This window comes from Leopardus geoffroyi, chromosome A2 (assembly GCF_018350155.1).
Source record: "Leopardus geoffroyi isolate Oge1 chromosome A2, O.geoffroyi_Oge1_pat1.0, whole genome shotgun sequence".
Lineage (NCBI taxonomy): Eukaryota > Metazoa > Chordata > Mammalia > Carnivora > Felidae > Leopardus > Leopardus geoffroyi.
In genome coordinates, this window is record NC_059331.1 from 14,158,281 (window position 1) to 14,180,596 (window position 22,316).

The following is a 22,316-nucleotide window of genomic DNA, read 5'->3' on the forward strand; positions in this document are numbered from 1 at the left end:
TGGTTAAAATTATGCATCAACTTGTTCAGACGATAGAGCCAAGTTGTTTGGTCAAACACTCGTCTAGGTGTTCCTGGGAAAACATTTTCTAGGTGTGATTAACATATCTGATGGGTTGACCTTAAGGAAAGGAAGTTATCCTTGGCACTCCTGGGTGGGCCTTGTCCAATCAGTTGAAGGACTTAAGAGCAAAAGCCGAGATTTCCTAGGGAAAAAGGCATTGTGTTTAAGACTGCAACATAGAAATCCTTCCTGAGTTTCCAGCCTGTTGGAAATAGATTTCAGATTTCTTACCTCCCACCATCACATGAGCCAATTCCTTAAAACGAATCTCTTCATGTATATAATAAACATATATTGTGTTGACTCCATTTCTCTGGAGAGCCCTGGCTGATGCAGACACCCAGGTGCCTGACACTGGGGAAAGGTAGGGCTTGCTGTTCAGAGACAGGATTCTCTTGACAAAGTGAGAGCGTCCAGAAGCAGACCTCAGCCACTTACCTTGGCCTTTCCCGGCTGGACGCAGACCAGGCTCTCAGCCTCAGATGCTACCCAAGACACCTGCGGGCCAAGGACCACGCATTGGAAGCCTCGGGTTTCACAGTCCTGGGCAGAGGCCGCCCCCAAGGTGCTGACCCAGCCTGCCACCCTCGACCAAAATAAACCCAGGGCAAGGTGCTTAGATCAGCCACTCCCCAAACCCCATGGCCTGATCCGGGTTGCAGATCCGGCCACTGCGGGCCCCGCGGAAAGGGCCATCCGTGGCCCCAAAAGGCCCGAGACGTAGACCAATTGACCTCAAAGAACAAAAAGTTCATTCTGGAGAGATCCAGGCAAGAGGAAGTGATTACAGCAGCTGACAGCAAAAGAACGCTTTCCAGTCATGGGGTCCTCAGGTCTCTCCAAGGCGATCGGAGGAATCCAGGACCTGTGTGGTCCCCTTCACAGGTGAGTCAGTGGGGGCCGATTCCAGCCCACATTCCTGATTTCTAAGCCTGCAGGGTTGGATCTCTCATCTACCCAATTCAGGGGACTACTGACAGCGGAATATCACTCAGCTGTGAAAGGAACACAACGTTGACACGTGCTACAACACGGATGAACCCTGAAAACATCGCACTGGGGGAAAGAAACTAGACACAGGAGGCCACACGTTGTAGGATCCTATTCATCTGAAATGTCCAGAACAGGCAAATCCACGGAGACAGAAAATAAATTAGTGATTGCCCAGGGGCTGGGGGAGGGGTGGGTGGGGAGTGACTGCTAATGGGGACAGGGTTTATTTGGGGGACAGTTTAGTTTTCTAAACTTGTGGTGATGGTTGATGATGTCTGTGAATAGCCTAAAAACCAGTGAGCTGTATACTTTAATGGATGAATCGAATGGTATGTGAATTACATCTCAGTGAAGCTGTGTCTAAAAATGTTCCCCCAAATCTCTACATTTACTGAGTACCTGCTGTATACCAGGCACTGAAGTGGGTACTAGAATAGGGCTCAGAAGGGGAGGGTCATAGACAGACGACCACAGTGCTGCGGGATTTCCTCCCTTACAGCACAGAGAGGGGAAAGACGTAGCATTTGTGTGGACGTGTGAAGGATGGGCGAGGGCGTGTGTGCATTGGGTTTTGAAGAACGAATAGGAGTTTGCCAAGTTGAAGGTGGGGGGCTGATCGTGAGCTCAACTTTATCAAATCTAGTAAACAGAATAAAATAATATAGCTTTAAAAATGAAAATGAAAATGGGTGCGTCGTCTTTTGTCGACACGAACTGAAGGAGTCTTTATATTTAAACACCTCGCCACTCACCCTGGACCACGCCTGGCTCACCCAAGCCAGGGTGATGCTGTTCACGTCCGCAGCGAAGACAGTGCTGTAAACAGCATTTCAATCTCTCCCTTCATTAGGAGTGTGGAGAAATCGGAAATTTGGGGCCACCCACACCCCTCGTGGTTGTCTAGGAGGATAAACAGAAGGTCAAAGACCAGGCCTGACCTAGAACCTTCCCCAAGACGCTGCCTCCTCTCAGCTAGGCTAGATTCTTTCTGGCCTCCTTTCTCCTGGTGTGGCCAGTGCATGGCTCTGGCAGGTGGCCATGGAGAGTGAGGAGGACGGACGTTCTGGTCCGAAAATAAATCGTAGCCCTGAATGGGTAAACAAGAAACTAGGGCGGAGGAGGGGGCCGGGGAGGGGCTGAGGGGAAAGAGAGAATTGTGCCTTTCCTAGGAAGATGAATGCAGCCTTCAGAGGCTGGCCTCCCAGTGCTGGGCTGGTGGCCACGTGCTCCGCCTCTGCTGTGCCCCCAGCTGCTCCCAAGCGCCTGGCACCCACTGTACCTTCCCTGCTGAGTCCTGACCCCTGGATGGGACACCTCTTCCCACGTGGACCCCATCGTCGCTCAAAGAAGTCCTTTCCTCGCACTCTCACTGTGGATCTTGTTTTTTGTAATCCCAGGGCGACCTTTGACCACTCACCGAGTGCAAGCTGCCTCCTCCCTATGACCCATTTTACAGATGAAGAAACTGAGACGGGGGTGGGATGGGGTGGAGAGGGCGGGTATTGGGATTCAACGGCGGGGGACTCCAGGGGTCCTCCCCAGGCCTGATGATGGCAATTTTGAAGCTGGAGACATCTGAAAGGGTGAATGTACCGGGACAAAAGGGGGCTGAGATGACAACATCTCAAGGGTGAGGTTCTGGGTTTGGATCCTGGCTCTACCCCCTTGCTGGGTATGTTTCCGTTTCTCCTGGGATCAACATCTTAGTATGTACAGGCTTCTCCCTTCTCAGCGAGGTCACCCAGGCACTGCCCATCAGTCTAGAGTGGCCCTTTGGTCACTATGATTGGTTCAGAGACAGTCATGTGCTCCAGGCTGAGTAAGTGAGATGCAATCCTGGTACTTCCATCATAGCTGTCAGACAACAGAGCTTTTTATTTTATTTATTTATTTTTTAATTATTATTTTTTTAACCTTTATTTATTTTTGAGACAGAGAGAGACAGAGCATGAACGGGGGAGGCTCAGAGAGAGGGAGACACAGAATCTGAAACAGGCTCCAGGCTCTGAGCTGTCAGCACAGGGCCTGACGTGGGGCTCGAACTCACGGACTGCGAGATCAGGACCTGAACCAAAGTCGGACGCTTAACCGACTGAGCCACCCAGGCGCCCCCAGCAGAGCTTTTTAAACGTTGCTTAAGTGGATAAGGGTCAGTTCAGAGTTTCTGGCTGCCATGTGGTCCGGCAATGAAGCTGACACAAGGACAGCAGAGCCAAGAGACAGAGAAAGATGCTACCCTGTGAGGTTGGTTAAGTCCCTTGATCCAGCCGAGCCTGAAGCTGTCATTGTCAATTCCATTAGCCAATTAGTTCCCTTTTGGCTTTATGCAGCTAGAAATTCTCATGGATACAGCCTTTATTAGTGGTGTGCTAAAGATTGTTAAACCACCTCTCCGGGCCTCAGTTTCCTCATCTGTAAAACAGGTTGTGATGAAAGGACGATGAAAGGTGAAGGGAGCCTGTGTGGCGAGTGCCCTGTGCTGTGCCCGATGTTCTAAAACATCTGATGTCATCCAGGACACTCCCAGCTCACCTAGGCTCCTGCTTACTCAGACACTGGAAAGTTTTCTGAGGGACACAGCTGAGCCCAGCCATCCCCGCCCACTGCAATAATCCACCAAGAATGCTGATGACCAGAAGATGGAGTGAGCGGACAGCTCAGGTCCGGGCTCCGGGGGGAAGGGTCACACAATGGCCTGAGGTCGAGGCTGCTCCGACAGAGCTTCATGCAGCGGAGGCATCACTGCACCGATGGAACTGCTTGGAAAATCCTTCCTGGTAACTGTATCGGATCATTTTGCCAAACAGCTGCCCATCCAGCACACAGGGGCCGCGGCTCTGTTTCTCTTGGCCCACTCGGGGCAGGAGAGGCATGTACAGGGGACTGGAGGACATGACACCCTCCCCCCTGGCCTCTAGCACCTGTGGCCTGCCCCTGGAGCAGAGCCTGGGAGAGGATTTGCGGGTGAGTGATTTTTAAAGAAAGCTCCGGGGCAGACAAGGGCGGGGAGTCTGTGCGGTGGGGGGGGGGGGAGGGAGGGGTGAACACGAAAGGGGGTGACTCCAGCAGAGTTCCTTTGGCTGCGGTTAAATGGGGGTAGGCATCCAGGGGTGCGCACGGCACAGCACAGTGCCTGCTTCCACTCCTGCCCTTCCAGATTACTCTTTTACAAGTATAAATTGAAGAAGCCAGACACAAAAGGTCACACGGTGTGTGATCCCATTGATAGGAAATGTCCAGAACAGGCAAATCCATAGAGACAGAAGGCAGAGTGGTTGCCAGGGGCTGGGGGTGGGGGACTGGGGAGTGATGAGTCATGGGCGCAGGGTTCCCTTTGGGGGTGATACAAACGTTCGAGATGATGACTGTACAATGTCGTGGATGTGCTAAATGCCACGGAATTGTTCACTTTGAAATTGTGAATTTGATTGTGGGTTTTATGATTAAAAAAGTATAAATGGGGCTATTCCCCTGCTGTGCTCTGAAGCCTCCCATGGCTCCCCATTGCCTCCAAACATAATAGATATTTGTCTCTCACCACCCCCCACCCCAAGCCCCTCAACCTTGACTCCCTCCCGCCCCTCCCTCCCACAGCCAGGCTCATTTGAACCCCAGAGCCTTGGCACGTGCCATCCCCTCTGCCTGGCATGCTCTTTATTCATCCTCATGACATGTAACCTCCCAGACCGGGTGCCACTCCTTCGCTTTCTTTGTACCTTGGATGTTCCCTTCAAATCCCTGACTACGCAGCTCGCAGTTTCATCGTGGGGTTTTCGATGCTAGATTGAAAGTTCCCCCAGTTAGGCGTGTGGCAAACGAATGAATGAGTGAGTGAGTGAATCAACAGATAGAGGGAGGAAGGCAACCGGGAGACTCTGCCAGGGAGAAGCTGGAGAGACTTTCACGTAGACAGAGGTCCTGAAAGGAAGCTTTATATCCAGGTCGACGCGGAAAGAGACCGTCTCCATGCAAATCTGGCGCTTTTTTTCCTCCGAAAAGCACAGCTGTCTCCAAAACAAAGACCCACAATTGCTGCCAGCATGGGCTTCGTCATTTTCACTTCCTTTGAATATTCTTCAATGGATTTTTTTTCAAACCGCGCAGGCATGCATGTGCACGCGACAGGGCGGGGGGCGGGGTAGGAAACACCCCTCCCCCCCTGCCCCCGCCCACTTTCCCAGGTTAGAAGCTCTGTCTTCTCGGCCTCTCCGTGCTCAAACACAGCTGAGTGTCCTCCCATATGGGGGATCTTGTCCACATTTTACAAAAGTTTTGGAAAAATCACACCACCCTTTGCGACCGGATTTTCTCTCCCAGGGTGCAACTGCTTTGTTCAAAGCTGCATCTCATTTCATATCTGAAGTTCCCTTAATTTTTCCCTTCCTTCCCTCTATTTGCTTTGTCCCCAGGATTCGGCCAGCACCAGCAAGGCTCCTGGAAGCCCTGTGGATAGGCCTCCCGCCCTGGGTTGACCTCAGTGGGTTTGCCCTTGCGAGGGACAGAAACAGGCTTAAAAAAAATTTTTTTTTAATGTTTATTTTGGAGAGAGAGAGAGAGACTCACACAGTGCAAACAGGAAAGGGGCAGAGAGGGAGACACAGAATCTGAAGCGGGCTCCAGGCTCTGAACTGTCAGCACAGAGCCCAACGAGCCTGATGCTGGGCTCGAACTCACCAACCATGAGATCATGACCTGAGCCGAAGTCGGACACTTGACCGAGTGAGCCACCCAGGTGCCCCTGTGAGGAACAAGGCTCTTAAAGACATCGGCTCAGATGGGTTGGCGGAAAGTCCGATGTAGGGTCCAACCCCCTGTGGAAAACGGCTCGGCACTTCCTCGAAAGGCTAAATGTAGAGTTACCTCATGATCTGGCAATCCCATTCCTGGGAATAGACCCAAAAGAAGTGAGAACAGGTGTTCACACAAATCCTCGTACGCCCCGTTCGCAGCAGCCCTGTTCGCAATTGCCAAAAGGTAGAAAGTGCCCAAATGTCCATCAATGGATGAACGGATAAACAAAATGTGGTCCATCCCTGCAGTGGAATATTATTCAGCCGGACAAAGGAATGAAGCCCTGACACGCGCTACAACGCGGAGGAACCTTGGAAACATTGTGCTCAGCGAAAGACACCAGACACACAAAAAACCCACATAGTGTATGATTCTATCTATGTGAAAAGTCCAGAACAGGCAGAAAGTCCAGAAAGTCCAGAACAGTCCAGAACAGACTTAGGAAGGAGATTAGTGGTCGCCAGGGCCTGGAGAGGTTAGGAGAAATAGGGAGTGACTGCTAATGGGCCCAGGGTCTCCTTTTGGGGTGACGGGAATGTTCTGGAACCGGACAGATCTGCTGGTCGCACGACATTGTGAATGTACTACCCACCACTGAATTGTTCACAATCAAATGGTTAATTTTATGTGATGTTTACACCAGTTAGAAACCAAAAGGTTGGGTGATCCCAGCAGGGAGGGGATGTTGCCCTCCCTCGCCAACACAGGCAAGTATTTGGTGTTGGCAATTCTTTTTTTTTTTTTTAATTTTTTTGATGTTTTTATTTATTTTTGAGACAGAGAGAGACAGAGCATGAGCAGGGGAGGGGCAGAGAGAGAGGGAGACACAGAATCCGAAGCAGGATCCAGGCTCTGAGCTGTCAGCACAGAACCCGACGCGGGGCTCGAACTCACGAGCCGTGAGATCATGATCTGAGCCGAAGTCGGAAGCCCAACCGACTGAGCCACCCAGACGCCCCTGGGTGTTGGCAATTCTCACATTTACTTTTTTCTTCTTCTCTTTTTCTTTTCATGTTTACTTATTTCTGAGAGAGAGAGAGAGAGAGAGAGAGTCCAGGGGAGGGGCAGAGAGAGAAGGAGACAGAGGATCCGAAGTGGGCTCTGTGCTGACAGCAGAGAGCCCAATGTGGGGCTCGAACTCATGAACCGTGAGATCATGATCTGAGCTGAACTCAGACGCCTCACTGACTGAGCCACCAGGGCACCCCGCGATTCTAAGATTGAGCCGGGCTCGTGGTCAGAGGGAGGGTGCTTCTTCTCGGCCATTTACTGGCTGCCTGCATTGCCGTCCTCCGAATCCCTTACACAGAAACTCTTCTCGGTGAATACAATCCTGTATGCTCAGAGAGGCGCATCACCAGGCCGCAGGTCACACAGCACGGTGAGGACACGTTAAGACAGGGTGTCCCAGACCTCAAGTTCCCCTTTGCTTTGAGCTGCCTCCAGGCAAAAGAGCCAGTCATTTAGACGTGGATGTTGAAATCTCTAAGCGGAAACCTCGCCGCTCCCCCCTGGACCAGGAAACTCCAGGAACTGAGGGCGGCACTCCCACAAGGCCGACCTGAGAAATCTCTGGAGAAAACTGGAGCAGAGCAAAGCTCAGCTCGTGAGGCCCCCTCCTGGGGTCTGAAGGAAGTGGCTGGTGCCGAACACATAGGGGAGTTGCAATTCCTGGAAACGGCCGAGTTCCCAGGGCCGTGAGCATGGGCTTGGTGGGAAATAGAAACGGCGTGTTTGCGTGTCATGTCTGTGCGTGTCTGCGCGTGTCTTTGAGCCTGCATGCGCACACATGTATCTCTGTGTATGTGCATGCATGCGCGCATATGTTTGTGGCTGCGCATGTGAGCACACGTGTGTGTGTGTATGGGGAGCTTCAAAACCAGATTAGATCAGGTGGAAATCCTGGCATTGAGTGTGGGTCTGGAGTCAGATTGTCCAGGGCCTCAGTGTCTCCACTGAGAAATGGACCAGCTTCTGCTGGATGTGAGAATTAGAGTCCAGGGGGGCCAGTAACTATCAGAAGATTGGTCACAGTAAACAGTATGTGCTATGGGCTCTGAAGTTGACACTTGTGATCTCCTTTGATTCTCAAAACAAATCCAAGGCTGAGTTTATCATCCACATTTTCATCGACACTTAATTTTTTGTCATTCAAAAACCATAACAAGCAAAGACTTCAAGCCACACAGAAATGTATGCGGTAAATAGTGCAGACTTCATCCACGACCCAGCCCGCTTTGCGAAGGAAGTTCTGTTAATAGGTGGGTGCGGGTTTTTTCAGAATTAGTGAACTTGCATTTATATATTTGAGTTTGGGGGTGTTTGAGTGGCTCAGTCGGTTAAGTGTTTGAAACTTGATTTCAGCTCAGGTCATGATCTCACCCCTCATGAGTTTGAGCCCCACGGCGGGCTCTGTGCTGACAGTGTAGAGCCTGCTTGGGATTCTCTCTCCCTCCCTCTCTCTCTGCCCCTCCCCTGCTCACACACTCTCTCAAGAATAAACGAACATTAAAAAATTAGAAAAAGAGTTTGTGTTTATATTTCTAAGTAGTCCAATATAATATATTAATACAGTGATGTAAATACCATAGAAAAGTGGCTTTTCAATCAATAGGGCATTCTTGACTCTCCTAGCTCATGCTTCATTATCCAGTGTTATGGATGAAGGAAATGGGGGCCCCAGAGTGCATAGAGCTTGCTCAAGGTCACCTGTTGTTACACCCCCAAGCTGAGACTCGACTAGAGTCCACCCGTCCATCCCAAGGCGGGTCCCATCTGTAGGACGGAACTTTAGACAAAGTTCCCTTGCTCATTGTCCTTTCATTAAACATTCATTTAATGCTGAGGGTTTATTATTTTAAAAAAATTTGTTTTTAATGTTTATTTATTTTTGAGACACAGAGAGAGACAGCATGAGCGGGGGAGGGACAGAGAGAGAGGGAGACACAGAACATGAAGCAGGCTCCAGGCTCTGAGCTCTCAGCACAGAGCCCGACACGGGGCTCGAACCCATGAGCCGTGAGATCACGACCTGAGTCGAAGTCGGACGCTCAGCCGACTGAGCCACCCAGGTGCCCCTAACGCTGAGGGTTTAAAGATAAGATGCAGTCCCCTGTGCAGGAGGCCCCAGCCTGGGTGACACAGAGCCGGGCAACCTCAGCTCAGGGCGGTCAGGGACAGGCCTGCGGAAGCCAGAGGGGCAGCCAGGTCTTGGTCTGGAGAGAGCAGGGTGGGCTGCCTGGAGGGGACGTGGGAGGCGGGCCCTGGAGGTTGAATGGAGGTCCCACAGACGTAGCGGGGTCTGGGGGCATGGTGAAGAGTCACCTACCTCCACTGATGGCCAGCTGGGCGTCTTAGGAGCCTCCTCAATACTTGACATTTATGAGTAGGAACCGATACCTGACCCTGGGGCTAAATTCTAAGTCCCCACCACTGGCTGGAAAGGCTGTTGCCTGTTGCAACACAGGGCTGCCCCCCGCCCAAGATGGGGAAACAGGGCGCAAAGGCTTTAAAGAACCGACGCAGCCTGGTGTCAGGCTCTTCCTCTTTCTGGACCGCAGTTTCCCCGTGTGTACAATGGGGGGACGGCGGGCAGAGTGGTAGCCGGGCGAGAATTTGACTCCAGCTACAGCACTGTCACCCGCCCTCCTCCGGGCAACCGACACCCGATCCCCCAAACACATGGGAGTTCCGCAGTTTACCCCTCTCTGGCTGACCCTGGGCCTCGACCGACCCCGCCTCTGCCAAAAGTGGTTAGTTTGGAGGTGTGACCTTGAGCCCTCCAGCCGGCAGGGGGGCAGGGGCGGGGTGCACCATGACTAGGCTTGGGGATCCTCACGCGTAAGGTCTGCCTCACAAGGGGAAACAAGCTCAGAAACGAGACCAGCCCCTCTAAACACTCTCTCGATGAGCGTTCCTAGATTACTGCTTTTAACTCTGCAAGCCCAAGGCCCCATCTCACTGGAAAGAAACCAAGGCTCGAAAAGTCCCGCCGCTCACCGCCCGTGGGGAGGGTTGGCTGTGGCCTCCTCCCTGCTGGCGCATCTGCGGCCTTCAAGATCCCCCTCGCCGTGGGTGGGCATCAGGCAGTCATTGCAGAGAGGGGACATCAAGACCCAGAGGGCCAGGGTCCCCTCTGCCCAGGCCAGACAAGGTCACCGGAAGCTAGGTGGGCACCGGCTCTGGGAAGGTTGAAGTTGGGGGGAGCGGCGGTTGTGGCGGGAGTGATGGGCTCAGAGTAGGGGAACCTGGAGGAAGCAGAGAGGGGTGCAGAGCTGGGTCCCCAAAGGGAGCAGGGCAATGGGGACAGGGTCTGGAGGCGTCGGGGCCTGTGCTTTATGGTTCAGTCCACCTGGAGGGCAGAGCCCGCCTCTTGCGGGGACCACAGCTCCCTGTATCCTGGAGAGGCAGGCCCAGCTGGGGAAAACCAAAGTGCCGACAGGGTCACCTCAAAAACCACATGGCATGGGAATGCTGTGGAGGCAGTGAGGTGGGGAGATGCCGGGGAGCACCCCCTTGGTCCCGGAAGTGCGATTTCTAGGGCTTTAGCCACAAAGAGAGTGTTCTGCGATACAGGAGCCAAGGCTTGGGAACGATTCAAATGCCTCTGGGTGGGGCACTTAAATAAACGGCAGTCCATTAGAGAAAGGTTCTACCTAAAATATGCCTGTGTACACAGTCGTCTACATGTAAGGGATCCGAGACCTGGGTGCTGGGGGGTCGGGGAGACATTTTTCCATAGAACACACTTCTGTACCTTGTGATTTTGGCCAGGTGTAACTTATTCACAAACAGTACTAGAAGTTTCTACTCCCGTGAGAAGACTGGAGACCTCCAGTCGCATGAGGACACGTGTCTCCAGGCAGCAAGTATGCGGTCTTATTTTTTAATTTTTTTCTAATGTTTATTTTTGACAGAGAGAGAGAGAGAGACAGAGCACGAGCGGGGGAGCAGCAGAGAGAGAGGGAGACACAGAATCCGAAGCAGGCTCCAGGCTCCGAGTTGTCAGCACACAGACCGACACGGGGCTCAAACCCACAGACCGCGAGATCATGACCTGAGCCGAAGTCGGACGCTCAACCGACTGAGCCACCCAGGCGCCCCTCAGTGTCCAGCAGCACCTTCTGCTTTTGTCGGGGCCCTAGGGCATCCAGAAGGCTTCCAGGAGGGGACGCTGGAGAGAATGAGCGAGGTGGGGCCCTAGAGGCCGAGAATGACATATGAAAGGTCCCAGTTCGCTCTAAATTCATGAGAGAGCAGAGGAAATTTCACCTTCCAAACTGGAAGAAATCCTTCCCAGATCGCAGAGGCGAAACAAGCCTGAGGTCAAAGCCTAGACGGGTGTCCCAGGCTGGAGACCCACACTCCAGGTGTCCTCATCTAAGGAATCTTCAGGAGCCCCGGAGGTGAGAAGAGGAGCTGTCGGCCAGTTAGGGGCATCTGCTGGAGAGTTCTGCTCACCCCCTACCTCCAGTCTCCCGAGAGGGGGTGGGAGATGAGGTGGGGTGGCTGTGGGGTTCTGGGGGACTTTCTCGGGGAGGGCGTTAAAGCCCACAGTCAGACAGTGCCCTCGTGGGTGGGCTCTTGTGAAGACGAAGGCAAGGGAGGGACATTCTTGACTGGCAACAGCTCCCATCACGGTCAAATGGACCCCTGCCACTCCCGTGTGTCCTCCAGGACACAGCAAGGAGAAGGGAGGCTTAGGTCCCCACACCAGCTCCTAGGGGGCCGGTTTCACCTGCCCCTAACCGGCCGACAGACACCCCAAACCCTTCCTGGGCAACCCCCTGCGCTGGGCGCAACAGCAGCCTGGCTCCTCCCCATTACTCTGCTGTCACGTGGAAGCCCCTGCGGGTCTGGTACGTGCCTGCTGTAGCCTTTGCCCTCACCCCTTCCCCCAAGGGCCAGGCGCTGTCGGTGGAAGAATCGGACGCAGGCTGGGCAGCACATGGGAAGAGCAGGGAGCTTTGCAGACAGCGCACAGGCCGTCCTCAGTCAGGGAAAGCCTGGGTGGGCCCTGGTCTGACAGCTGGAACCCCGAACGTGGGAGCGGGTAAAGCCTGAGGGGACAGGAGAGTCATCGGCAGCAGGGCATGTCTCTCCGACACTCTGTCCAATGTAGGTGTTACAACATCTCTCATGTGTTCCCCGGCCAGCCAAGTTTTAAAAACACAACAGAGACCACGGAAAATTGGGTTTCCTCTACATTTATTGCAACTGCTAAATGATTAACAACATTCACAACTTCTTAGATTTAAAAAAAGGAAAGAAAAAAGAAAAAAAAGAAAAAACCCAAAACTTCCATTCTGTAACATCACAAATGTCTTCTAGGTTTTACCAAGGACCAAAACGCTAAAATTCTCTATATGATTTCCAGTGATGGAAACAAGCCAGAGACAGTAAGCACCCAAAGTGGTGAGTTAGTACTTTCCGGATGCCTGTCGTCCTCGCGGAAGAGACCCTGGAACTAGAATGACAGAAAAGACACTGTGACTCTGACAAGGCTATGCAACCACACGCCACACTCGCACGCACGCTCCCCGTGAGCAGACTTCGCCAGAGGGAGCAAGGGCGAGCTCGGAGGGCCCGTGCTGGTCCCTGGGCTGGTCCCTGGCCGACAGCTGGCACAAGGACTCGCCACCAGGCTCCGCCCCGGCTCCTATGATACCACACCCACAGGAAAAGCATCGCCTGAGTGCTCAGAGGACTTTCGAGGATCAAGAAGGAGGTGTTCTCTTTGACGTGTGCTAAAGGCTCACGGGGTCAGCTCGAAGCGGGATATCCCCAGGAAAAAGGGTGGCAGGAGGCTGCGGGGACAGAGCTTACACCCTGTTATTCCTAAAGCATTTTACTCACAAACAAAAGCGGAGAAATCCAAGAACGAATATACTAGCACAAAGTGAATATGATGGTCAGAGCTATCTATGCTGGAGAGAAAGAGCTAGAACCTATTTGGGGAGTACATGCCTTGCTCAGGGCCGATGGGCACTCTGTGAAAGGCCAGAGGACAGAGGCCCTGTTCTCAGAGTTCCATCCATGTGCCCAACCCACAGCCAACAAGGAAGGCTACTGGAAGGATTAGGAAAGAAAAGAGATCAACCCCTATGGCTGCGGTTCCCCCAAACCACACCACCTGTGCAGGCTGCTTCAACTCTGCGGAGGCATTTCCAGCATCTCCCTGGCCATAAAGATCTGCCTGTTGCCCATGCAACAGAAGCAACCAGAAGCAAGCAGAGCCTGGAAGAGATACGGCACAGGCCTGTGACGGTGGGTGTGGGCCCGACAAGACAGAGCTGGAGCAAGCTGGGACCACGGTTGGGGCCTGTGGCTTTAAAAAAGTGAAGACTGGCCAACACGGTAACTCGCTGCTGTGTCCCCCAAGCTTGTAGTGTCAGCAGGATCCCAAGTTTCCCAGGTTTTAGCACGTATTTAAAACTTCAACACTGCTGCTTTATGAGGAAGGGCTGAGATTCCCACAGCCTGAGAACTTCGCACGTAGCTGCGAGGAGCGGAGCGCCGGGAGAAGATGGAAGGGAGGCAATCACGCGCCTGGAAATAGCAAACAGCTGCGGAGCCCGCCCCAAGAGGATGCTTTCTGTTCCGTACAAAGGCTCTGAGAAAACAATTCTTTACCCTACTGCACATGCCAAAAATGAAGCGTCTTGAAGAGTTTACACTCCCAGCCCCTTGTAGGAGAGACTCCATATGTGGTTTTAAAACGAAGCACGCTGTAGTTGGTGGATTCTAAGGAGCCATGTGAATTTGGGGGAAGTTTCATCAATGTAATGATTACTCCCCACTGAATACGGCTCTATTATACTGTTGCTAAACTTCCATTAAGTCTCTTGGGATGCACTTAAGAGCTGAGACTCCATAAATAACACGTTCATCGAATCAAGTATCTCCACTTGTTCAAAGAGCTCCGATGCTCCGACCGGCAGGCCGCACTACCAGCATGGACTTGGCTAATACTGAATTCTGTCCCCCATTTACAGTCTGCAAGCCACAAAAGACACAATCTGTCATCAGTTTGGCATCAAGTTTGCTAACAGAGCACTTCTAGAGAGAGTTCCCTGGGACGGGAAACCCGACAGGAGCTGGCTCTTGAGCACTATCCAAGGGCAGTACCCCTTCTGAGGGGGGACCAGGAAAGACCTGCAGGGGACTGGCTGCCACAAGCATTTAGAAGAAGGGGAGAAAGCAAAAGCAGATGGGGAATGATGCACTCTTTTATCCTTTAAGAAGAAGAAGAAAAGCCAGCGGAACCTCCGTACAGGACCTGCAGAGACGTTCTGTTTCTCGTGGACACACCAAACCTACTTGGGCACTGGCTCCAGGGCAGATCCAGGGCAGAGGTGGCGCTCTAAGAGTAAGTGCTCCTTCAAGCCTGATCTTTCTCACCAATGGTTTCATCTATTCAGGGAGAGAACGATTTTGTTCAAAACTGAGTTGGAAATTACGGGTGGGGAAGGCAGCTAAAAAGAGAGCAGAAAGAACGGGATATTTATATGGGCCCAAGGCCCTTGAGAACGAAAGGATTTGAAGATGCTCAGAAAGGGATGTGGCAAAGCCACTGCCCTCTGCAGTGACGGCTTCCAGATCGCCCTTACACGTGCAGGACGCAAGGCCATTTCCGCAGTGGCCTATTTCCCTGGGATGGCCGCGTGCAGTTGAGCCTAGGAGCCCTGCACCAAGGTCCACTGTTAAGCTGCACACAGCTGTGCGGCCATGCTTGGTGAGCGTGGGGCTCGCTCCTTCAACCAAACCTGGAAGGTGAGAGGCGGGACACATCCATGCTAAACGCTCCTGGTTACCCTCATAGAATTTTTTGATTTTTTTTGTGTATGTGTGTGGTTTGACGTTTGGTTTTGGGAACGGGGATCTCTGACTTTTCTGGAGAAATCGTCTCTCCGTACCAGAATGTCAACTTAGGCAGAAAGCCCCACGCACTAGCTCACACACATACCTATTTGTTGGCCCGTTTGTGTCTGTACATCTGCATCATCCTCTGACGGAACACGTCAAATGTGTCTTCCTTGCGCTCCTGCCCGTCGGCACCTAACCCCTCCCCTTCCGAGGCAGTTCCCCTAGGAGCAAAATGGAGAGTTAGCCACACCTGAGCACAAAGCCTGGCCACCAGGAAACTGGAAACGGCAGGAGCGGTCAGAGTGGGATGGAAGCATGTGGGACACACAACAGGGACAGCAAAGGAAAGGGAAAGTGAAGACACGATTCACAGCGCGGAACAAGGGGTACTCACCTGTGCAGGTGTGTGGACCTTCTGAGGAAGAGCTCAGAAGCCCCCGATTATAGCAGAAAGCCTCCCCCCGCAGGTGACAAGCTCAGTTTTAAATGAAATGCCTGCTGGATGTTAATGGGGCCTAACAAACTCTGGGCCACGTTTTCCCTGGCTAGCCTGCTTAAGGGTTCCAGGCAAAGGGAAAGTGGTTTTTATTGTTACTACCTAGAATTACCACTCAGCTTTTATGACAATAATGAATGTGGCTGAAATGCCAGGGGCCAAGGAGTCATTTAAATAGTCTGTGCAAGTGCAGCAAGGGGCCTGTAGGAACACCTGCATATGTAAACGATCTGCTTCTCATCTCATCTGAAGACTCCCTTTGTTAGGAAAACAAACCTGCCAGCTTTAAGCCATGTTTAACATGAGGGGAGCCAAGAAATCAGGCTGCAGATCAAAGGACTTAGGACCAGAATCCCAAAGAAAGCTTCTTATCCCAAGCACGCTGCCCATTCCCACCCCGGGCCCCAGCGCCTGCTGCGTACACGCTGACGGGTTCCCTGATGCCCTTCCCACAGGAGCCTAGGCCATGGCCCTCCTTCCAGCCCATCTTCTGCAGCATCTGGAACCCCAGGTTCTTGTCGGTTAACTTCTGCTGGGCAAAGTCAAAGTCCTTGGGTTTCTGAGGAAAGAGAAGAATATGGCAAGTGGGCTGCAGCAAGCACGTGGAGTGAGAGTCTGCCTGTGCTGCTCCTGACACGGTCCAGTACTGCCCCCCACCCCCCATCCTGGATTCCATAGACACACTTGAGATCAAGCCATAGGCCCCTCCCCAGTTCCCAGCAACATTCTCTGAGGTGCTAAGACCATGAGGAAAACCCCACAAGAGGCAGGGGTGGGGGGTGGCCCTGAGGCCAAGGGGTTAGTAGAAAGAATCCTAAGTGGTGATAACTTGTGATGACCAGAGGGCACACCCCAGGCTGTGGGTAACCAGGACAGGGCCTAGGCTTGAGGCAGGAAGGCCCCGGGAGTGCAGAAGTCAGAGGGGAGACGGGGCTGAGGCAGGAGGGGGCCAAACAGGCCATGAATCTGCTGCAGAGACAGACTGTGTGGAAAACTGGCTTGCAAGGTCCTTTCTACTCCATCTTGAACACTCTTGTGGGCTTCCAGAACTCTTGAGCAGTGATTCCATCCCAGAAACCTCTCTGGCTGCCCTCAGACATTGCTCAGCAAACCCAAATGACTTGTCTATTTGTCCAGCCGGCCCTTCCCAGATCTGGGAGCTCCCCAAGGGCAGAGACTAGGTTTTACTGACACTCTGGGATTCGTGGTCTAGCACAAAGCAGACCTCACTGAGAACTGGTACAGCTGGGAAGAAGGACAGGGCTTGAAAAGAACCTGCAGGTAAAGCCCCAGACAAGATCTGGGCCCCAGAGCTGGCTGTGGGAAGATAGGTTAAAAGGCCTGGGGGTGGGGGGGACCTCTGGAGGAGGGGCCTGCCTGGTGTGAGCAGAAAATATTTCCATTTACTCATGAATATTCATGAGCACCCACTGTCCCTACCATCCGAGCCTGTTTTTGAAAAACATTTACTAAATAAACACTGAGGACAGCCTGGGGAGGCTGAGAGGGCCACACGAGCTTCTGGGGAATGGACTCGTCCATCCTGATTCAGGCAGCTGGTGCGGGGGGGTAATGGTGAGGTTCTGAGGATCTGAGCAGGGAACAAGTATGGGAAGGAAAAGGGTGGGGAAGGCAAGGGAAAAGCTGGCCACGGGTCCCCAAAAGGCTAGCCTGCATCCCTTTAGGAAAGCTGCTCGGCTAGAGAAAAGCTGTGTGCGAAGGCCAGGCTGAGGTGTGCACAGAGAGTTGCAGGGGAAGCTTCCTCTGGGCCTGCCATCACCCCAAGGAGAGATGCTGTTTGCAGGGCACTGCTGCACGCCAGGTTAACGTGCATTTACTTTCACTCTCGAGGTATCTCTGAGCCAAAGGTAGGTGCGACTGCCCCACTTTACAGATGCACAAACGGAGACTCAGGAGTTAGGTGCCAAGACTAAGTGGCCAGGTTGAGCCTGAACCTGGCTGCTGCCTCACCAGGTTGTGCCCTCACCCGGGCCACCTGATGGGCAGCCGGGTGCCAGCACAAATTCAAACTGAACACGTCGACTAGGACCATGTGCTTTGGGCTCAGAAAAGTCCCTCCTCCCTGCTGTAACCGGGGTCACGCCGACGCCTCACCTGGCCACTGAGCCTGACCGTCCATTTGCAACCGGTGTCCACCACACAGGCTTTCTTTTCCTCACCACTCGACACCAGTAGAGACCTCGCCGGGTGGCCGGCTCACCTCCCTGACCTCTGAGGACCTGGGATATCCCCACATACGTCCCAGGTGACCTCACCCAGCCTTACCTGCCCCCACACATATCTGCCTAGCTGTCTGGAGTGCAGCGCATCTCCTTCAAATGACCTGCCCCCACAGGGGCTCTCCATTTCACTCAGCGGCAGCTCCATCCTCCTAAGTGCCTGTAGACAACCATGCAGGTGCCCAGAGCTCTGGGCTTTGGCTCTTCCACACGCAACCCATCAGCAAGTCTCACCGACTGTGTCTTCACTTTCCCAGCCCTTGGCTTCTACCAGCCCCCCAACCACAGGCTGCTCTCAGCACAGCAGCCACCGCGGCCCTGTCTTCCACCCAACTGCCACCACAGGTCCCCAGGGCCTCCCTCAGAGAAGGAGCCACACTGCTAACTTCCGTCTACAGGCCCTATGTGACCTGGGGACTCACTGCCTCTACTTCCTCATCTCCCCATCCCCATCTGGGTGCCACAAAGGGCTGCTTGTTGACACAAGACCAACCTGGGGCCTCTTCCAGGCCTCCTTGAATAAATGGCACCCCCAACCCCACATTACTCCCCATCTCCCTTTGACCTGCTTCTCCGTACCCATAGCACACAGGCCACAAGACTCACACACATTCCTGTCATTGTTGGCCCTGCTTGCTGCGACCTCTCGTTGGGCAGATGGGGCCTGGCACACAGGAGGTGTCCATCAGTTAATACACAAGCACACACATATTCCCTTGGCTTACGAGCAAATTAGCATGCTCTTGAACCACAATTATAGTCCACCAAATCGAACTTAAGGGCCGGGACATTACTTTGTTCATCTGTCCAACATTTTGCACATATCAGATCTCACCTATTTGTTAAATAACTAATTACTACCCTCCTGTGCTTTGGCGAAGCAAAACAGTTCCAAGAAATCCCTGAGAAAAAAGGCTGTTTGTTGTGCTTTGTACATTATGCCAGTCTGAAGCATGAGTGTACCTTAGTGACAAGTCACAGTGTCCTTTGAAACACCGACAAATTCTAACTAACTATGTCATACATGGGAACTGTCATGCTCACCTTCTTTTTGGACACGGGACGACCCCGAGGTCTGTCATAGGCGATGCGAACTGGCTCATGAACTGGAAGACATAAGAAACATGTATATATACACACACACACGTACTTTTTCCAAATTACTCAGAAAGTGAGGGCGCTGCAGTTTAGGCTAACAACCCCTCTGCTGACAGAAGGTAGCTACAACCCAGACCCCAAAGCCAGCTGTGCCCCTTGCCAGGGTCCTCTCAGGAATCATGTGATCCATGACCAGAGAGCAGAATACGGCCCAACTGGGGGCTGCCTCCATGTGGAAGAGGCTACTTAACACAGGACTCCCCGTGTTTACGACAAAGAGCTCAATGCACGGATCGTTTTCCTGACTGCAGAAATACGCTTTGTTTCAACAAATAAACTATTTGCAACCTCGTGCCCTCCTAGTGTCTCTGCAACTGTTCCGCTGATAAAGAGTTAAAGTCCACATAGAATTTCCAGTAAAAAACAACCAACCATGCTTCTCACACAGAGCACCGGATCACATCATATCATTATTTTTGATGAAGGAGAATCAGCAGGTCTGGTTTTTTTCTCATCAACCACCCAAGGAAATGAGAGCTTCCAAAATAGAAAGAGCTCCCTCTACTTCTCTCCCACGAAGGACGTATGAGGCATTCAGATAGGCTGCTGCCATCAGCAGTAAGCTCTGAAGGACGTTAAGAGTAGGGCAGAACAGCTGGCAATCCATGGTAACACCAAGGTTTCCAAACACAAACCACAGAACTGTTCTGTTAGCAGGAGAAGCTGAACTGATGCTCCTGGGGGTGAGTGTGACCATCTCAACAACGTAGAGCACACTGGTGACACAAGACGGGGCACCGTTCACTACAACCACCTCACGCGAAGGGACTGCGGCGTCAACCCCATGTGCAAAGCACAGCCCAGGCCTGGTTGTATGGAGACACCTGGTGGGGCGGGAGGCACAAGGAATAACCTGGGCCATGGCCAGGCCATCAAAAGGCTGCATATGATGCCGTTCTGCCTACTGACAGTCTAGAAAAGGCAGAACCACAAGGCCAGAAAATGGGGAGGAGACCACAGGGAAACACAGAGACACTTCTGGAGAAAGGCTCCAGCTCCACTGCACTGGAGAAGTTCATGCCTATACACATTTGCCAAAACTCATCAAACTGTCCCCTTAAAAAGGATGCATTTTATTGCTATTAAATAGAACCTCACGAACTTTGACCTTCCCCATGGGAAAGGAGATGACCTTCCACGGCCAAGGCAGTAGACCACATGGCTCCCACCAACCACTGCCTGAGACCAGCCCCACCTGTGTCCTCCTTCCTCATCATTACTAAGCAGGCATCACTGCCCCGGGCCTTCCAGGGGCTCAGAAGGCTGGGCACTCCCCAAGGTCAAGGGCAGGAAAGAGCTGAGATGACCCAGGCCCTTGCCCTCCGCAGCCAGGGCCCCCTCATTGGACTGTGAGCAATAATGGGAGCACCAAGCAGCACCCACCACAAACGCACCGCTGCTGCACTAACACAGCAGCGTGTCCTCAGAGTGCTGACCTTACACCAGCTGGCAACGTGAGCCTCACAGGAACATTTTGGGGTGGTGTGCAAACCCGCTAGATTATTCTAGGTTAAAAACACAAGACCAAACAACCCCATGTTCTGTTGGCCCTGGGGAAGCTGGGGAGGGAACATCCAGGTCAGCAAGTGTAATCAGAGGCAGGAAGGGTGACAGGGACCAGTTTGGTCATCTTGCGGCTGAGCGTGGGCTGAGGGCAAGTAAATTCTTCCAAACAATCGGGCGACATCGCCTGATCTCCGCAACTCTTCATGGTCCACAACTGAGCACCACGGTTCCTCTTCAGGTGCTAAATGGAAGCTCCACGCGAGGGGGGCCATGGTGACAGCCAGGTACTCACCTTTGGGCTCCTGGATGAGACACAGCCTCTTGGGAGCTGGAATCATGCCAACCTTCAACGACTTGCTGCTGACCCTCTTTCGGGGGAAGCAGGCGCCCGAGGAGGCCTGTGACAGGGCAGGCGCACCAGCTGGGCCATCTTCGGCCGCCTCGCTCGGGAGGCCATCTGTGGGGGGGCTGCCCTCAAAGCACTCAGACTTGGCAGCCACTCCTGCTGGCCTGGAGGTCCCTCTAGGAGCGGAGGCCTCTTCGCCCCCCTCCTCCTCCTCCTCCTCCTCGTCTTCCTCCTCCTCCTCTTCCTCATCCTCCTCCTCAGGCATCACCTCCGGGCTCTCCAGCTCAGCCTCGTGCTGAGGGGGATCATCTTCAAACTCTCCTTCCCCTTCCATGGGGTCATGGGGGCTCTCCTGAGAATCAGCACTCTCACCGGCGTGGAGGTTCAGTGGAGATGACGTAAAACAAATCGATGGGCATAGTTCAAATACTTTCTTTCGATAGAATTTGAAGGCTGAACTATTTTGGTCATGGAGAAACCTGGGATAAGGATGAAATCAACTGGTTAACCAGAGGGTCCTCTGAACGTTCATATTTGCTGACATTGTCGGAATAGATCCGACAAAGCTGGGAGTGGGACCAAGGAGCAAATAACCTGACCTCTTTCTACCAGCTGCAGTTGATGGTGCAGCTTCACAATGAGACAGAGAAGTCTGAGGAATATCAGTAATTTAACAAAGGAGCTAGAATGTAGGAGGCCTGATTGCTTTTCAGGGGAAGAGGGTGGAGGAAAAGGTTTGAGGGAATGACCAGGGCATGTGCTGGAAAAAGCGCCAATGCTGGACCCAGAGATCCAACCTGGCCCTCGCCTCATCCCTTTCTAGTCTGTCACCATCCACCCTGGGCCTCTGTGTGTTCACCGTGACTGCCTGGTTCCTCTCACACTGCCACGTAGGAGATGGAGGAAGGGGTGTCACTTCTACCCCTTGTTTTACAGTGAAGCTAAGTGAATGTGGTGGCGATAACGCCTCTCTGCACCTCAGAGTCCTGCGGCCACCGTGACCTGGGGCTGTGGCTAGTGTGAGAAAACTGAAAACATGCCCGAAGATACAAAATATACTTGGACTCAAGGAAAGAAGCCCTTGTTCTTGGCTGGGACAACTCAACCTCGTGACTATGTTGATTCTTCCCTAATATATTAATGCATAATCCTATTCTGATAAAAGTGTCATTTTTTTCTGGGTTTGAACATGATTCTAGACTTCATAGTTAAAAATAACTATGTAAAGGTATCTGGGAGAACTCTGAACAAATCAATGAAGGGTTCCAGCCCTACCAGGTATTATAAGGTGTATGAAGCCTCTATAGTTAAAACAGTGTGGTACTAGTCCTTGGACACATGGACAGAAACACCAAGAGAAAGGCCAGAAACAAGGCATCTGATGAAGGTGGTCTCTCAAACCAGGGCAAAAAAGATGATCTTTTCAACAAATGGTGTCAGGACAACTGGGGAGCTTTCCAGAAAAATATTTAATTGGATCCATGTAGCACCCTCTGCTCTGGAATAACCCCACACAGATAGGGGATCTAAATGTAAAACTGAAGCCATACAAGTGCTAGAGAAAAAGATATAAATGTCTTTATAACCCGTGTATGGGGAGAGAATTTCTATGACTCAGTATCCAGGTGCAATAAAAGAAAAAATTGAGAAATTTGATTACATGAAACACTTCCGCACTGCAGAACAAAGCATAAGCAAAAGGAAAGATAAGCATCAAACTAAGAAGGAAACGTGCAACTATTTCATAGGTAAGAGCTCCTAAAAACTGAGAAAGAAGAGGCACCTGGCCAACTCAATAGCCAACAGGGCATGGGACTCGTGATCTCAGGGTTGTGAGTTTGAGCCCCACGTCGGGTGT

The 22,316-nt window shown here is 52.5% G+C and overlaps 1 protein-coding gene and 1 long non-coding RNA gene across 13 annotated transcripts in view; one reads left to right on the plus strand and one right to left on the minus strand.

Moving 5' to 3' along the window:
• Positions 1 to 625: 625 nt before the first annotated feature.
• LOC123607451 lies at positions 626 to 5,635 on the plus strand. Its single transcript, XR_006716747.1, has 3 exons — positions 626 to 948; positions 3,480 to 4,020; positions 5,466 to 5,635. It is a non-coding gene; the product is annotated as an uncharacterized LOC123607451 (long non-coding RNA).
• A 6,402-nt stretch (positions 5,636 to 12,037) lies between these two features.
• SUGP2 (SURP and G-patch domain containing 2) overlaps positions 12,038 to 22,316 on the minus strand; it is a 33,438-nt gene continuing 23,159 nt past the window's right edge. For 9 of the 12 annotated variants that reach the window (XM_045496748.1, XM_045496752.1, XM_045496750.1 and 6 more), the window contains 5 exons: positions 20,405 to 20,937; positions 18,493 to 18,554; positions 15,631 to 15,767; positions 14,813 to 14,933; positions 12,038 to 12,313 (listed from right to left, as the gene is read on the minus strand). In XM_045496748.1, the coding sequence (XP_045352704.1) occupies positions 14,813 to 14,933; positions 15,631 to 15,767; positions 18,493 to 18,554; positions 20,405 to 20,937 (853 nt within the window). In that variant the 3' untranslated portion in view covers positions 12,038 to 12,313. Of the gene's footprint in view, positions 14,260 to 14,812; positions 14,934 to 15,630; positions 15,768 to 18,492; positions 18,555 to 20,404; positions 20,938 to 22,316 lie in introns of all 12 variants that reach the window. The other 3 variants (XR_006716748.1, XR_006716749.1, XM_045496744.1) reach the window with 2 other exon arrangements.